This window comes from Vicugna pacos, chromosome 26 (genome assembly GCF_048564905.1).
Source record: "Vicugna pacos chromosome 26, VicPac4, whole genome shotgun sequence".
NCBI lineage: Eukaryota > Metazoa > Chordata > Mammalia > Artiodactyla > Camelidae > Vicugna > Vicugna pacos.
This window is the reverse complement of record NC_133012.1, coordinates 19,316,760-19,335,037: the sequence shown is the minus strand read 5'-3', so window position 1 is coordinate 19,335,037 and position 18,278 is coordinate 19,316,760. Positions and strand designations below refer to the sequence as shown.

The 18,278-nt window shown below is 39.1% G+C and overlaps 1 protein-coding gene across 7 annotated transcripts in view; it reads right to left on the bottom strand.

The window, feature by feature from the left end:
• Window positions 1-18,278, bottom strand: part of SORBS2 (sorbin and SH3 domain containing 2) — a 185,471-nt gene that overhangs the window by 63,537 nt on the left and 103,656 nt on the right. For 3 of the 7 annotated variants that reach the window (XM_072950442.1, XM_006198001.4, XM_072950443.1), the window contains exon 1: window positions 484-605. In XM_072950442.1, the coding sequence (XP_072806543.1) occupies window positions 484-507 (24 nt within the window). In that variant the 5' untranslated portion in view covers window positions 508-605. Of the gene's footprint in view, window positions 1-483; window positions 606-1,290; window positions 1,464-4,973; window positions 5,113-7,376; window positions 7,413-15,785; window positions 16,278-17,364; window positions 17,490-17,719; window positions 17,747-18,278 lie in introns of those variants that run through there. The other 4 variants (XM_031691415.2, XM_072950445.1, XM_072950441.1 and 1 more) reach the window with 3 other exon arrangements.

Here is an 18,278-nt window from a genome sequence, read left to right as displayed (position 1 = left end):
ATGTTAATCACAACCCCTGAACTTTTCCTGTCACTTAAATATGACAATCATCAGTTCCAACATAGTTTTTTAGGACTTTTTAATTAGTCACACTCAACATTTCCAGAATCTAACAAGTCTAAAGCCCCAGCAATTGCTCTGCAGGTTTACTTTTTGGCTTCCAATTCTAACACAGATGCTTAGAATAATCCATTTTTAACTCTCCTCTCTGAGCACGGGATCCCCATAGAACAAATGCAAATTCAAGAAGAGAGGAAAACCCCCACTCTTAGTCTTTCGTTCTTTTCCAGTGATTCCAATCGTACCTGACCTCTTTTTCTGATCTCTTGCCCGTGGTTTTCCTCTGTCCATTATTGTCTTTGGCCCCCCAGGCTTGCATTCCAGGCAGGCAGCTCTTGGCAACAGCCCCGCAGGTACGTGGGTGTTGCAGACCGAGTGTTTGCAGCCTGCGCTCCACTCTCCCCGCCCTGCCCCCACATTCACCTGCAGAGGTGCGGCGGCTCGCATGCTGGGGCCCCCAGTCGTCCTTCCCGCCGGCGAGCACAAACCTCCTCTCCAACTGGACTGGATCAGCAAGCAGCTGCCTGCCCAAGATCGGCCTCTGCTGCTGCTGAACTTTGCCAGAAGGGGCTGCCCTGACACACTGAGCAATGCTCTGGCAAAGTTTAAAGACTAAAAAAAAAAAAAAAAAAAAAAAAAAAAAAAAAAAATCCGAGCACATTCACTTGTCCCCGGAGCGCTCTCAGTAGGCACAGCTGAAGAGGGACACTAAAATGTGATGTGTGTTTTCTTCAGACAGCTTTTCCCTTCCATGACATGAACTCCCTTCCCTCCAGTCGTCTCAGTTCCCAGCTCCAAATTCACAGCTCCCAGTCTCCTGGTGTAATACACACCCATTGCAAGAAACAAATCACTGGTTTATTCGCAATGCACATGGGAATTCAGTGCAGCCAAAGAATTCACATTTTTTTGTTCCTTCTCTTTTCTCTCTCTGTTGCCCTAATACTCCTTGTTTTGTAAAAGGTAAAACAAAACAAAGTATACGTTCATCACTTAACAGAATCACAATTTTCGTGATTTTTAATTGAAATGGAAAAACAGATTGGGTCATTATCTTCAGTCGACAGTTCCCTTTCTCTGCCGCGCACAGCATAATATTCATGAGAACTCAGATGGCACAGAGGGCAATCCTCATTATATAAGACCACAGGAATGCACAAAGCCATTGACAATCCGCCCTTTGTGGAGTCTGTGCACAGCCCCGGAGCGGCGTGCGCTGGCATTTCTTACCGTTCTAATTGCTGTGGGGATTCCGGATTCATCCACGGGCCCGATCCCCGGGTAGTGCGGGGCCTTGATGACTGTCACTCTCTTCTCCTCCTCTGAGGACCTGTACAGTGGTATCGAGCTGCCCAGGGAGCCGTCCAGAGACTGTGCGTGCTGGGGATATGTCTCTGCGGAATCTGGGGAGGAAGTTTGGCGTAATGTATTTGATACACAAGGAATCAAATTAATGAAGCCTCTTGTACATTTATGTCTACTGTAATATAATATATTATAATTGTATGCAATAATGTATAATTATGTAATCAATTATATGTAAATAGATAATACCATATTATAACACATTATATTTATAAATTGTATTTCCATCACTCCCTCTTTTAGGTAATTTACCTTAAATTTGAGCCACTCATAATTAACATGTAAGTGTATATCGAACAGACCTATAACAAGATCCTTATCATTCAATGATAAGGGTGAGGGGAAGAAGAGTATTTGTTGAAAGACCACGGGGCCACGTGGCAGCTTCAGTGTTAAGAAAGCACTTTACATACAATACCTCATCTTGTCCCTGGTAATCTTGCCAGGGTGGATGGGGTGCTCATTTTATAAGTGAAGGGGCAGAAGCTGAGACAGATTTAGTAATTTCCTTCAGGTCACCATTTACATTAATCTTATTTTTGTGAAATTGCTGACTACTGTTATTTTAAAGTACTAAAAGGTACTTTTAGGATGAAAAAACATGACTCCTGCGTCTACAACAGTGATTTTATAAAAATAAAGTGAAAACAAAAATCACATTAGGAAATCTTCACATCCAAATACGTACTTGGATGTGAAGGCTTATAGGTAAAGAAACGATTTTAAACTGTTAGTAATTCATTTTTATTGAAGACTCCATGATGGCCGTAATAGCTTTGCTTTAGTTTGAAGTAGGAAGACCATGGCTTCTTGCCCCTTGAGTGTAAAAATTGCCCTAAGCGTACATTTTCAGATGAGATTTATCAGCCGTTTATCTTTGTGCCATCTTTGGTAACTTTTGCTATACTTACATAAGAAACAGAGAGGATATACGTGTATTACACATTCTACTTACTCATAGGTACAGGTATTTATGAAAATCAACATTATTATCATTTATTTAGTACAGTTGATAAGATGACTTCCTGTTTTTTAAATACACTTAAATTCTTTTGAAAATTTAAATTTAAAAAATTTTAAATTTCAAAACTCTGTTGACCAAGAATGATTCTTAGCCATGGTTTGTCAGGTCTGTCACTCAGGTCTCTTTTTATGTGAATGTGGAAAAGTCCTTATGTCAGGGTAGCAGTCATTGATTACAAATAGATACAGATACAAATATAAATACAGATAGATCTAAAAAGATAGGACTGTGTTTTACAGCAAATCATAAATAAGACTTTTAAAAATTTAACTCATCATTAGAAGGGTAAGTAGCGATGAGACCCCTGTAAACTAAAATCCATTATAATATTTATAACTGCTCTTACTATGACTATGTTCTAGTTTGCAACAGAAAAGCACTTCTAATCCACTTCTGATAAAGAATGAATAAGGCTAGGAATAAAACTGCTTAATGTGCGATTATATGTAAAAATAGTATCTTTTCCAAGCAACTCCAAATTAAGACACAATGTGATATTTGACTCTCTGGTTTTCCATTTAATTACAGAGAGGATGTGGGTGGGCAACCATGATGCTAGTATTTCTATCAAATAGCAAGTACTTTTTGAATACCCAGTATGTGCAAAGTCCCAGCGTAAACAATGTTAACTGTCTTCTAACCGTATATGGTTCAGAAAATTCTTTGAACTTATTACATATCACAAGTTAGCTGTTTAATTTATTCTACTCTTACATGGTGCACTCTCATTTTTGCAGTTTTTTGTCCTCAACTTTATATTTATATCAACTTTATATTTATACAGTTTCTCTAGGGCAGAATAGATTTGTGTATCTTCCTCAGAACCTATCTGAGCACTGGCCAGTTGGAATTTATTCAATATTTATGTACAGAATTTCTTTCTGTGTGGTTTAGTTTATAGGTGAATTCTACCTATTGACATGTTCTAATATAAAAGCCTGTCCACACACAAATATTTTGTATTTTGTTTGTTTGGGTGGGAGAGACAAAATTGTGTGCATTGGGACTAACAAGAGGGGACAAATAATCCAACTTTGGTAGTAATTATTTGGGAAAATATTATGGCTAAAATAACTTGTAGAATTTTACTATGGATGTGTGATCATGCATAGCTCCATAAGACATCTAGGTATAATGGCCTGCCATTATAATACTGCACCATGGGCTGATGATATAAGGGCAATATTTTGGCACCAAGACATTAAACTTTCTTATACTCTAACCGGACAGCATTGTAAGATTCACAGATGATCCCAGGAGCAGCATTAGAGAAGGTGCCAGTATATTTAGACTCTTCTTTAAATGGGCCTCATGGCTACATGGAAGTCTTAGTTATAGAGGTTTTGTTGGCCGCAGAATTTGAGTTCCACAGTCCACATGCTGAATGTTCCTGGGAAAATTAATAGCCTCGTTTTCTCTCAATCCACAGTGTCAGGAAAGAGATCTGCCTGCTGTCAGTGAGGAAACGGGAGTTAAAGCCCTGTGTTCCAGTTTCTTTCTCTGGGTGCTGGCTGATGGTGACCCGAGGATCGGTCTTCTGCTCTTCTGAGAGGTATGCTGCGGGCACGCGGTCCCCTGCCTTTTACCTGCTTCCTGCTGCCCTGAAAGCTTTCTAGTTGCTCAATATCATGGAACCTTTTTCAGCTTGAATTCAGATGATGACTCAGTTTGGTCTGCTTTTCAATGTTTGGGTTTTTTGTTGTTTTTTTTTTTTACATTTTTAAAAACTAAGAAATATATATTAAGTTATTTTCTAAATCATTATAATATATTTTGCCGCAGAAAAACATTTCTAGCATTATACAGCCCAGTGTCTTTTCCAGGAGGCATTAAAGAGTTCATGAGCCCCATGAAATTATATCTTTAAACATTTATATGAATGTTCTAATGTTCATTTATTTTCTAGAGGAAAGCTCTATCTTTTGTTTGTTTCTTAATTCCCAAAGGATTAAGATCTATCTTTCTATAAAATTCTGGAATCATCATCTAAAGGAGCTCACATCCCTGACTGATGGTCTTCTGGTCTCAGTTTGCATAGTAGTTTACTCCTTTGTGAAGCAGCCTATCCCCTTGTTAGACTGTTTTAACTGTTAAACAGTTCTTTAGACACATCAAAATGATTTTCCACAATAAAAGCTTTTCCACTGAAGAAGGGCTGTCCTGATCATGGACAGTATTTGCCATCCCTGGAAATGTGCTACATGAATGTCTCCCAGTGGTGTGAACTCTCCTCCCCTCGCTGGCCATGTTTTTGTTCTATCCCATCACCTCAAATGTCTGTTAGCCTTCTCCAGACCCAGATAAAAGTGCAGTCATTATCTTGGAATAGCTGGGTGTCTATTTTCTCCAGTGTTAAATCCTCTGCCTTTAAGTCCTCCCCTAGGATAGGTTCTTTAAATAGTGGAGTGTTGAATGTTTCTGCTTCCTTTTTCAAAAATTACGTTGATGCTTTATGTTTTTCTCCTGCGGTTTGTAGTTGCTATATTGAAATTGTCATGAAAATCATGACTGTCAGATGACTTACCGAGTGACCGGCCATGCTGCATGATAATGCTTGAATTGAGTGAGCCTGGTAGTGAGTAAGCAGAAGGGGAAAACGGCCTTTGATAGTAACTCATTGGACTCACAGTGCCTCCAGAGTTTCCATTCACTGTTATCTGGCTCTGAGAAAAGTGCAAAGACATTCTGTTAAAGCACATGGTCCCTTGTAAACATCACTGCCTTAGGTGACAATAAAGACTTCCGTTCACATGACAGTAATCAGCTGTCAAGTGTTTATTTACTTTGAAGACTGATGTCGAGAAGGCCATGGGACATTTTTTCCAGTCTTCTCTACTTTTTTTAATTCTGAAAATTACTGTATATGTCAGAGGGCACAAGAGGTGATCAGGAGAAAGGAAGCAGCTGACCAGTGGGCACGCCACTCCGCCAACAGTGAGGTCCAAAGATACCAGTAGGAGTCAGTATAAAATAAATGTGGAGGGTGAATTGGCCCTTCTGTCATGATGTAAGTAGTCAGAACGTTGTCATGCTGCTGTGTGTGGGATTTAGAATGTATGTTCTTCGACAAGAGGAAGGGGGTTGGTTCTCAGAAATATATGTATATTTCTCAGGTTCCTGAAGAGTCTTAGAAACAGTAAATTAAATAGGCTGGTACGAAAGTTGATATATTATCACCGTTTTGTATTTTTGGTTAAAGGCATTCCTTAAAGTTTTAAAAGTAAAGAATTATTGAAAGCATAGTAGAGCATGGAATGGCTCATGCCCACTGTGCTTCTAGCACAAGTGACAGAGGACGTGTTAGCTGTGGAAAACGAAGTTCCTTCTGTAGCTAGTCACTGAATAGAACATTTCAGTGCAAAGTTTTATACCCAGCTGTTGAATGAATACTGAAGCCCATTGAAAGTGTTATTAAGTATTTAGTAAGGATACTAAAAAGTACCTTTTGTCTTCTGTAATTGCAATATCTTAAAAAACATATGGTTTATAATATTTCTCCATGCGTGGAATTCACAGATTTATGACCTTGCTACAATATAAAAATTATGTAGCATGACTAAAATTTTCTCTATGATAGTACATATTTAGAACTTCATTATGAAATCAACTTTAGAAAAAAATTCCCTTTATTTTGCCCAAAGTTATGTACCTTTCAAATTGAAGCCATTATCTATACATTGCATGCAATTAAAAATCTGCGCCACAAAATTTTGAAGCACTTTAGTCATTCATAAATCATTTATTAGGGACTGCTTGTCAAATAGACATATTTAAATGATATAAATATATATGGGGATATTTATTATTCTAAATGGGATATATTATTGACATATAAAATGATAAATATTTATAAGTTTCTATAATGGAAAGGCTTGGGGAAAAAAATTCCAAAAAATCATAGGGCTACATTTCTGCAATGTAGATTAAGAGTATTTACATCACTCACTCCTGTTGGACAGATAGGTTTAAGAGATATAGCTGTTAATGAGAGAGGAGCAAGAAGAATTAACATCATACAATGAATAATCACGTTTGTGACAAACAAGGAGATATGAAGAATTCACACAGGGCACATTCATGTGAATCTCTGAAGTAAACTGTTCTCTATCAGGATTTAATACTGGGTTAAAATTTTAGACTTTCTCTGTAATCTAGTGATCATAATATTGTATGTATACCTATCTGAATTTCTGAGAAAACTTCTTATTAAGGCAATTTGTACAACTCATTAGCTAGAGCAACACAGTGTAAACATAAGTGACTCTAAAATGAATGAACAGAATACACTGACTTTTTTCAGCCCAAAATAGGCTTATGAGGATGACTATAATGGATTTCCCTGATAGTGTACAGAATTGATCTAGATGGAATCAATGCCCAGGCAGATAAAAATGCTCAGCCGTAAAATCAGATGGCAGATAAGAAATCAGTCCTTTTAGCCTTTGGAGATCTGTTTTAAAAATGATGGAGCAAATGAAGGAAGAATAATTACACGCATGAGATCAGGGGTGGTTAAGGTGGTGCCGTCTGTCACGGCAGACTGGTGACCTAAAGTGGGGGAAGGTGTTTCGTAACGGTCAGTGGTATCAGAGCCAGCTGCCTGCAGCACATCTAGGGTGGCTGGGGGGGACTCCCTGGAGGAGCAGGAGGATTGCTTGCCCTGGGAGAAGTCTGCAGTGAGAGAGCCTGCAGTGTTGCCCTGGATAGGGGGGCAGGAGCAAGGAGAAGGGGTTTATAAAAAAATGTGAAAGGTTGGGGGTCTTTGCAGTTGTGAAAGCCCTGAATCCTCAGGCGGTGGCAGGGTAAGAGATGCTGGGCTGGAGCCACTGTCTGATAAAAAGGTGGTTCTGTTAAAAGATACCATGGAAGGAGGGCATGAAGAAGAGGCTTCTGGTGGGACTTGTCTGTGTGCCTGTGAAGCATTTACCTCCAGCACATTGGCAGTTAAGTTCTGGTTTCCAAGCTGAGTTTGAGGAAAAAATAATAAGAGATATGAATTATCCACTTAATAAAAACATCTCTTTTTGCAATATGGCAGAGAAAGCAAAGCATCCGTTTTATTTGCAAGCACTTTAAGGAAATGCATTCAGAAAGATTAGGTGCCAACCACACAGTACAGGAAAAGCATGGAAACATGCAGAAAAGAAATCCAGTAAGTGTTTTTTGTAAAGAAGTCCAGTTTTCACACAGCACTGCATTGTAACTTTGGGTGGGGGCTTAAGAGTGTTGGCATAATGGAATTTTTTTCTCAGAAGCTTTAGTTTTTATGCTTGTAATAGCGAATTAATATCAGGTTATCCATTGGTTGGCAGAATTATTTTTCCCTTCAGAAAAATCTTATAGCCGATTTCTCCCTACATCCTCCTTCCTGGAAAGTGTCCCCCAGATATAAATCAGTTTGTCTTTATGTTTATCTGGCTTACAGATCTAGAGATCTAACTAAAAACAACAAAGGGAATTTTGTTCCCTTTCCACTCATTGATCTCTTTTTTAATTTCACTATAAAATATAAAGGATTGAGCTTTAAAATATCTGAGCAGTGCAAATAGTGGTACCCTTGTGTGAAAATGAAATGAAAAACAAACAAACAAAAACAGCCATTGATGTTGTTAGAGAACCTTTGCTGATTAGAACTACTGTTGGTTCTACATCTTAGGTAAAGGAGAAAGAAACTGAAGGAAGAAAAGGTTTAATTAGGCTTAGAAAACGTTAAAAGGCTCTCAACCCAAGAGGCTAAACATGGCAGAGGAGTCGTCTGTAAAACAAGGAGAGTGGATGGCCTGGTAAAGGTGTTGTCTGTCCACACAGGTCAAGTATAATTATAAGTGTCAACCTCAACATGAGTGAATGAAACTCTCAAGTAATTTCTTTTTCTTGCTCCTCACCGCCCACCCCGCACCTTCAGAATAGAAGGGTTTTTCTGAGTGTTTGACGTGGTGCCAACTGTCACACAGATAGCCAAAGTATTATAGGATATTAAGACAAGGATGGGGAATGTATTAAAGTGAACTATATAAACTTAGAAATCTTGCCTACTAAAGACGTAAGAGGTTCTTGGCCAGTCATCATTTTCATAACAGTTGATGTCATGCAGGCTGTTGATCTCATAAAAAGTTATAATTTTTTTCCTCAGACTTTTAATTGAAGAGTTTTAAAATTTCCATTATATACCAAGATCTCTCTTGGTCACAGCTACCTCAAAATCTGAAAGCTATTGATCCTTCTCTTAGGAAAAAATGCACAAATTCATGTATATATAAAATTATGCATCAGCTTTAGGGGTTCATGGATACTTCAAGGCACATCTTGAACAAGTTAAGAAACTCCAGCTGTAGATAAAAAGACAGATTTTCTTATTCTACTTTTATCTAATAAGCTTTTGTTGTTGTTTAAAGACACTCATTTTAAATATGATACTTTATACTTTGATGCTCATGTGGTTTTAAGATCTCTAGAATTAACTGACAGAAACCTTAAAGTTGCCCAGAATTTAAAAAGTGTTAGTAGGAATGTATTCTTTTTTATTAGTAAAGTTTTTATCATGATTTCAGATTTTATTGGAAATAAAACTATAATATTATGAAACCATAATAATTACAACTTAATAGGTTAGAATTTTGCTATGGGTCTGAACGGAATTCAGTACAGAGCAGTCTTCGAAGCGTTGTCAATGGCATGTCTCCTAACAGTGCAGTTTCACTGAAGAGGTTTTCACAGAACATGAATCTCTTTAGTTTTGCTTATGCTAAGTGAAAATTTTCTTAAATAATATATGTCATTCCAAAGATTTTGAATTATCTGCTTCAAGGAAGGTTTTTATTCCTTTAACACGGAAAGAAAAATGTAATGACTGTAACCCTTACGGGACTGGGTTGCCCATGTCCTTCGGACTCGAAACATGTCAAAAGCCAAAGCATATTCTGAAACCGCCATTCTGATGGGCAACAGGATCAGTTTGTTTGTATAGCATTGTGTCTAGGAATGGTCTTTATTCATTTGTCCTTCTAAAGAGAGTGTCTACAGAAAGCAGAGCTGTTTCACTTTCTGAATTTTTCTCACCACCTGCTGATACACTCACAGTGCTCACATGTATGAGTGTGTAAGGAACAGATTAAATGCCTCCTGTTGGGTCGTACCACTCTTAAATTTCCATCGATAAAACTCAGAAGTTCAACAGTCTATTGGTCAGCCACACAAAAGCTCTGAAATATCTTGGGATTAAGATGTGAATCCCCTCTTAGACTAGTTGGGGCCCCTCTACCATGACCCTGATGTCCACATGAATGAAATACCCTCTTAGACACGGGAGAAGAGAGAATCACAATATACATGTTTCCCTGAAGAGAATGTGAGATGATTAGGATGAAAAGTGGGAAGAAAGGAAGAATTTTCTCAATCTGGACTGCTTTGAAGTAGGAAAAACTAATTTAAAATAACAGGAGTTATTTTTCCTCCTGCCAAATTGATGGCGGATAGATGACTGCAGAAAATCATCGTGGTTGTTTCATGTCTGTCGTTTCACGACCATGTAAGGTTAAGATGTTTGAATATAAGTCAAAGGTCACCAGATTTTTGTAAGTATAAGTTCCTTTCTACTTTCTCCAACTGTTGAGCTGTAAGGGAGTGAGGAGCCAGAGACACCGGCTTGCTGATGTCTGGTCTCTACAAAGGAAAGTGACCATGCTTATACCTCAGCATACTTAATGTTCTAAGAGAGAATGCCTAGTTATTCAAAATAGCATTGATCCTCTTGGCCCAAATGAATTCAACCCAAAGTGTTAAGGAGAACCTGTGGGCGAAAGAGATCACTGAATCCAAGTTGGATTCCTTAAGGGATTTGGGAGCAAGGGGACTCAGGAAGAGTGAGCTCCAGCAGTGGAAGAAGTTGGATTGGGTTAGATGTGGGCATTGCAAACTCAAGTGCTGACCCTGGGCCAGGAATGTATGCAGAATGTGCAAGTCGGGCTGGGGCTTAGATAAGAGGAAATGGTAAAAGCTGGTAGAAGGGAAAGGGCACGCTTCCCCTCAAGGCAGCGAAATTAAAAATAAACTCAGTGGCAACCAAACAAAGCATCTATAGTCATAAGCCCTAAGCCGTCTGTTTGTTGACTCAGTAGATGTAGAAGCTGGAGGTGGAAAAGGAGGAGTTGGATGTGGGCTTGGAGCTGGGGGACAGAGAAAGGGAGGAGAGTCTGGCAGGGCCAGGCTGAAGGTGAGGTGAGCAAGGCCCTTCTCTTGGGTGCCATATTTAACAGAGTGACAAAAACTCAGTAATAGACATAAACACTATTTTAATGTAATCTTAGGGAAAATCGCAAGTTGTATACCCTTCCATGGCATCAGTTTCTTTGCGTGTAAAAATACAGGCATTTGGAAAATCTCCTATCTCCTAAAACCTCTGAAAATTAAGTGAGAAAATGTGTGTGAAGTGCTAGTACTGAGTTTTGTGCGTTGTGATGGCTCTCAGTAAGTGACAGCCATTTAAGGAGAATTAAAATGCTTGGAAGGCATAGAAACACTAGGCAGACACACACTGGTCAGATGGAGAAATTGCCATAGACTTGATCAATAAATAGTGTAATAAACCCACAAAAAAGAAGTCATGAGCTATTGGTCCATTAGGAGTGACGGGCTGGTGTTGATGGGATTGGTCCAGAAAGCACACTCTGCATTTTACACCTTTTCTAGATCCCACACGGCTGACATTTATTCATTATTCAGCCTTGCTTAACTTCCACATCTTGATCCCATGGAGCAGAAGGGTTGAGATTTTTCCCTCTTTACACGACACTGAGACAAAGTCCCCTCTGAGTCCCCAGCCTACGTGCAGCAGCAGCTGTGAGAGTGAGGCTTTGGCAAATGAGTGATGACATTATTTCATACTAGAAGGGCCAAGTTTATCCTCCTGAAGCAAAGGGCACAGCACTAACAAATGTCAGAGCAAATGTCTAGGGTGTAGATTTTGCTGTCTTTCAGAGCTTCTGGCTTAGACCTTCACTTATCTGACGTTGAGAACAATGTGACATTTTTAGCAACAGGATATCTGTTCGCATAGTGACGGAAGAATGACACACCTCATTTCGTGTTCCCTCTAAATGTAAATTTGTAAGAGGTGAATTAAAACATATGCAGTTTATTAAAAATATGTTAAATTATCAAGTACAGAGAGAATTAAAATTCCTAATGGTAGGCTACAGTTTTCTTCTTACACTAATGGTCAGATTTTAATAAAAATAGCAAAAATATGTAAATGGAACTTCTAGAACACTAAAGTTTCCTTTTAACATCTCAGGGTAGAGCGTTTTTGCTTTTTGAAACTGCTAATTTCCTGGGAGGATAATTCGTTATAATAGAGCATATATTTGGCTGACTCATGGTGTGTAGCTGACAGATCCTGGCATTTGCTGAGACTTTTTTTGCAAGGATATGGAATGTCAGTATTTAAAACAAAAGGTCACCACTGTGAAATGTTACGTGGAAAATGAGACTTTAAAATAACGTATATCCCAATGGGCGAGATGTGGGAATATGTCTAGACACCGATCAGTGGATGAATGGATAAAGAAAATGTGGTGTATACATACCACAGAAGATTATTCAGCCTTAAAAAGGAAGGAAATCCTGTCATGAGACAATAGGGCTGAACCTTGAGGGCATTACTCTGAGTGAAATACGCCAGTCACAGAAGGAGAAATCCTGCATGATTCCACTTCTGTGAGGGACCTAAAATAATCAGACTCACATCAGAGAGCAGAACGGCGGTGGCCTCAGGTGGGGAGATGGAGATGTGGGGCATCTCAGTAGGTGTAGTTTGAGTTGTGCAAGATGACTAAGGGCTCGCATTCTAGAGCTCTGTTGTACAACCTCATGCCTACGGCTAACGATTCTCTATTGTACACTCTAAACGTGTTAAGTGGGTAGAGCTCATGTTAAGTAGTCTTACCACAATGGAAAGAAAAAGTCAAAACTGCAACAGTTTTATGCCGCCTTTTGACAAAGTGTGATAAAAACTACATGCTGTCAGCTTGGAGCAAACTGCCGGTCGGATGAAATAAACTTTTATCCACCCATTCAAAAACTGTATTGTTGGAAAGAATACATTTCCTTTCCCCAATCAGATGCATAGTTTGAAAAAGGATATTATTTAAAAATAGCAACAGTTACTCTATGTCGAGAGATTATTCTGTAGCAGGCACGACGCCCAGCTCCTCAAACGCAGTACCTCATTCAAACCTCACAGCCATGGTGTGAGACGAATGCTGTGATTAGCCCCATGTTGTAGATGAAGGAGCAGAGGGTCAGCGAGGGGGAATAAGTAGGTGTAAGGCCTTATGTTAATAATCCCTTACAGATCGTCTTCCTCTCAGTCTCTCCTAAGCTCACTCCAAAAAAGCCCCCTCCCCGCTTCTAAGTCAGTGACAAGTTAGCAAGTGTCATCTTACACTTGTCCTGTCAGTGGCATTTGTGCAGTTAACCATCTTTTCTCCTCATCCTTTTCTCACTTGGCTTTCAGGATGCCACATTTTCTGGATTTTCTCCTCCCTTAGTGGACACTTCTTTAGTGCACTCCTCTTTCTGTTGGGATGTACGCGGGCTCAGTCGCTGGGCTTCCTCTTTCCTCTGTACTCGAGCCCTGGTCATCTCATTCACCCTCATGGCTACAAAACCCATCTGTAAGCCAACGGCTTTTATCTCCAACCTGGACCTTTCACCTGAACTCCAGCTGCATCGGGGACCTCTCTGTGTGGTGTCTACTAGACACGTCAAACTCACCATGTCCCAAATAGAACCCCTGATCTTTCCCCTAACCTGCTCTGACCCGCAGTTATCCAGTCTCGATGGACAAAGGATGGCAAATTCCATCCTTTCCTGTGGCAAAGACTCAAAACTTTCGAGTCAGTCTTGACTCTTTCCCTCGCCGCCTACATGCAATCTGTCAGGAAGTTCTATGTACTCTATTTTCAAAATACATTCAGAAAATCAATTTCTCACCACCTCCACTGCTTCCCCCTTGCTCGAAGCCACCACCATTCCTCACTTACAGTGTTGCCATGGCCACCTAAGTGGCTTGCCTACTCTCCTTCTTGCCCTGCTATAGTTTGTTCTCGACTGAGCTGCCAGAATGATTCTGTTAGACTGTAAGTCAAATAATAATAACGGTAGCCTCAAAAATCCCCCGGTGACTCCCGTTTTTACTGAGAGTAAAAGTTGAAATCCTTGCAGTGGGTATTAGGAGCTTCTGTCATCTGGCCTCTGTCACCTCTGCCTTGGCCTCCTCTTACTCTGCGCCTCACTGAATTCCCGTCCTTCCCGCCGGCTTCCTTGCTGGTCCGTAAGCAGCCCGGGTGTGCTTCAGCCTCAGAGCCTTTACACCAGATGCGCTGTCTGCCGGGAATGTTCTTCTGCCTTCAAAGCTGTTCCGTTTACTCAGTGAGGACCCTGACTATCCTGTTTAACATGGACTCTGCCCTCCCACATCCCTGCTCGGGGCTGCTTATTTACATAACCTCCTTCTGACATATGTGATCTACTTATTTAAGTGTTTGCTAATATTTGTTCCCTCCACCCCCGACAAGACTTTAATCATCAATCAAATCAATGGTTTCAAATCCAGCTCTGTGACTAGAACAGACTTGACACATATAAATATTTGTTGAATGAATAAAAGTGACAGCGTCTCAAATCTTAACTTGGGGACCATGCTGATTCTCTGGGGACTGTATAATGAAACCCGCCATCTCTATTCAGCCTGGATAGTGACAAAACCATAGGGAAGACAGTTGCCAAACATAATAAAACGATTGAGAAGAACCAGAACACGTCAGATGAGTGTGCTGAGTTGTTAGTGTGGTGGCGTTTGCTATGCCGTCCCCTACACCTGCTTCCAGGCATGTGCCCTGAGACACACGTAAGTCAGCCCTCTGACACTAGCGCAGCCCTGTCTGTAGTGTGTCAGCCTGACTTTTCCTCCCACCACATGGGATCATGGGAGCTAGTAATAAATATGAGTAAGTTGGAACAGCATTTGCATACAGTAAACTCTTAGTATTTGTTAGCTGCTATTATTATTATCATTATATTATTTCATAAGGGCTCTCAGAAGATATTAACTTAATTCAAAGGATTTGCTCTAACGAATGGATTTTGCATATTATGATTAGCTGATGAAGGAGAAGTTTTAGTAGAAGTATGAAAACACCCACTTGTCTTTTTATTCATCTGAGCTTGACACTTCTGCTTTGTGGGTGGTGGGGAAAGGGAGAGGATGTTGGTGTCAGTCAGACGTCTGTTGAAGTTTTTCTACATAGTTAAAAAATCGATCTCTTCAAAAATATGTCTTGGATGATCTATGATAGCACAGCTACAGGAAATAGTGTTACACAGATTATTTACTCAGGTACTAGTGTTTTCAAGATTCCCATTCCTGCTGCAGTCACTAGTATTTTATCTTTACAGATGGCTACCGTCTATGCAGGGCTTGCTCTGTCCTAAGTACTTGACCTCTACTATGTCCTTGGTCTCAACACAACCTGTGAATTAGGGGTTAATTAATATTCTCATTTCTTTGTTCACACTAACAGAGAAGTTAGGATGGTCGCCTCATCACAGAGCCGATGATAGAGCTTGGATTGAAATCTGTACTTTGTCCTTAAAGCTTGTGCTCTTAACTTTGTAACATTTTGTGGAAAAGCCAAGAAGAGGGACACTTTTCTCTTTTAACTAGATTAACAAATGTCAGCAGAATGACACTATGGGAGAATTTTACATCTAGAGAAATAAAGATCCCTCTTGAGAGTCTGAGTACTAAAAATTAACTTACATATTTTCTGAAATGATACATTTTAAAGGGTAGGCTTGATCAAATTTCAATGAAAATGAATATTGAGCCACAAAAAAAGTAAGCTCTGCTTAAGTTAAGATAAATGTTTCTTGCCAAAGTGAATTATAATGGAGAATTATTTTAAGAGATTTTACACATGTAAGTAAAGTAAAATCTAGGCACTCACAGGTCTGACATGAAAAGTATTTCTTCAAAGCTTAAAAGTGCTTTGCAATCTTAAGTGAGAACCAATCATCAGTGATTTCTAATAAATACCTAGAAGGAAGAAACTTTTAAAACATTATTTCTGGATAAAAGATCTGTAGATTTTTAAAATTGAAAGATACCTAGAAATTTATTGATGAATTTAGTGGGGTTTTGAATAGGAAGGTGGTTTCTTTCTCCTTTCCCTTTCTGATGGGAAGCTAACAAAGCACTGGGTTATATGAGCCCAAACCAAAGGAGTTAGGGTCGCTACAGAATGCCTGTAAGAAGAGACTGGAATGTGTAAGGTACCACTTGGCAGTCTGAGGACTGAGAGGCCGCAGCAGCTGCAGGTTTTTGTCTCTCTGGCGGAAGAGGTATCTTTGTAGTCTCTGGAGAAAGCTCAGGTGGCTGTTTGTGGCTTTCAGGATCGTGGCCCGAAAGGGGAGCTATCTGAATGGAAAGAGATGCTGTGTGTATCTCAGGCACTGGTTTAGAGGGTGGTGAGCAAGGCCGTTTGAGAAATGGTGGTACTTCAACAGATTTGGAAAAGTGTGGAGGATTAAAGGGGGTGCTGCTTCCCGGATCCTGGTTATGGATTAGTTTCAATGTAGAAATTCTCCGAGTCTGAGAATCTTGCATGTAGTCCTCTTGTAGAAATGGGATACTCATGTCAGCTTTTGGTGCGGGACCTGTGCTGGAAGCTGGTGGTAGCGGATTAGTGATTTTCTGTGTATATGACACAGTTGTGTTAGATTCTTCAGAATATACAATTGTCTGGCTGGGGTCGTCATTAGAATGCATAGTTCCCTGAAGAGGTGCTTTATTAGTAAAGTACTCTGCACAGGAGGGGATTGGTGTGTTAGTTACTAATTGGTCTAAAATGTCACCCTTTGTGTGATTGGTTATCAAGGAGCTACAAAAGCTCTCTTTTCTGGGTGGTGGAAGGGGTGCCTGGATTACCAAAAGCATCCGGAGAAAGAAATAATGTTGAGGGAAAAACAGAGAGAAAGTCAAAGTCAGTCATTAAAGAAACCAGTGTTAACTCTACCTTTAAAGAAAGTAAAACAACATCATACTTTCTTATTATGCTGTACGTTTTGTTGGCCAGATTGAATGATCTTTTAAATTTTGTTTAGAATACGTTTTAATTTATTATTGATGGTTGCCCTCTGAGGGAAAATTGTTTTATAAAGAATATATTATAAAGTTTGTCTCCATCTATATTCTGGGAAATTAGGTTAAAGGTGAAAATTGGGGGGTGGTGCAGGGTACAGCTCAAGTGGTAGAGCGCATGCTTAGCACGCACGAGGTCCTGGTTTCAATCCCCAGTACCTCCTCTAAAAATAAGTAAGCCTAATTACCTCCCCCTGCCAAAAAAAAAAAAAAAGTGAAAATATGTTCTCTTGGCATATTTTTAGACCTTGAGGGATATACATACAGTATTTAGTCACATCGTTTTGATAGCACCTTTTATGACTGTAACATAGCTTTACTAGTATCTCCAACACGGAGTTCCTTTGCTAATATAATAAACAGTTGCATAACTCATGTTTATTGAGTAAATAATATATTTCTGACCTCATAACTTTGAAACCTAAATCATCAGCTGACAGTTTTTGAAGAATTAGAAAATATCCTAAAAATTCTGTTAGCAACTGTCCTGCCTTTATCAGCTGGATCAGAAACAAAAACCAAAACCTGTTTTGAAATGAAGACTTGTCTTCCAGGTTGTTAAAACAAGTCTGGCAAGCAATACAAATACAAAAGCAACAACATATTAAAAGTAAAACACACCAAAATATGCACGTTACTAAAATTGAGGCTGCGGGGCAGTGGTCTAATAACTGTACTTAAAAATCACACTGTAGACAGCAGTGTGCAGGATTACCTGAGTTGGTGATTTTTTTTCTTGTAGATTTGGTCGAACACTTCTAAAACCTTTTGCTGCAAGAGAGGAATATGTAGCGTCTCCATTCAGTGTCTCTTGATTTCGATCATTGTAACATCTCCAAGCTTTTATTAAGGGAAAACAAATCGGATACAAAAATATCTACATTCACTTTTAACAACTTTAAAGTAAAATTTATTTTTATTTCCAAAAGTGAAGTTTACTTTATAGAAATTAAATATGCATAGCTGTGTATGTAATTTAAGTTTACTGTAGGGTTAACCATGTAGCTAAGAATACATTTTAAAAAAACTCACAACAAATGTAGTGGTTATTCAGAATAGTTCTTTTGTACCTGAGTCTGGTGACTGAGAATCACGCCCTAAAAGAAAAAGAAATGTTGAAATTAATACTCTGGGTGAAAAGAAACAATCCAGTAAAGATCAGTTGGCAAAGAACCATGTACTTTTTTTTTTGTTTTGCAAACATGACCTCAGTTCTAAGACTCTGGGTACGTGAAGCATACTAAAAGTAGTTTGTGCAGTTATTTTTACTTCAATTAGAATATAATTCATTGAATAGCTATACTATATAATTAATGCATTTATCAAACACCGATTTTTCCCCTCAGTAATATTGCAACCAGTCAGTTTTATCTTATTACTGTTTAAGCTGGATATATGAATTTCTAAATATCAAGTTAAAGCAATAAATATTTATTAATCTTAAGTTTCTATGTCAAATAAGTTCTCTTTATGAAGGCTAGCGTATAGGTTGAGTGGGCAAAGAGGCTGATTTCTCTCCTCAAAAGGTAATTAAAATGTCTTTGAAAAGTGGATCATACCTTACATGTTTAATTAATACAAAACAGATCTAATTTTAATGCAATAATTAGATCTAAAATTGAGGGGACC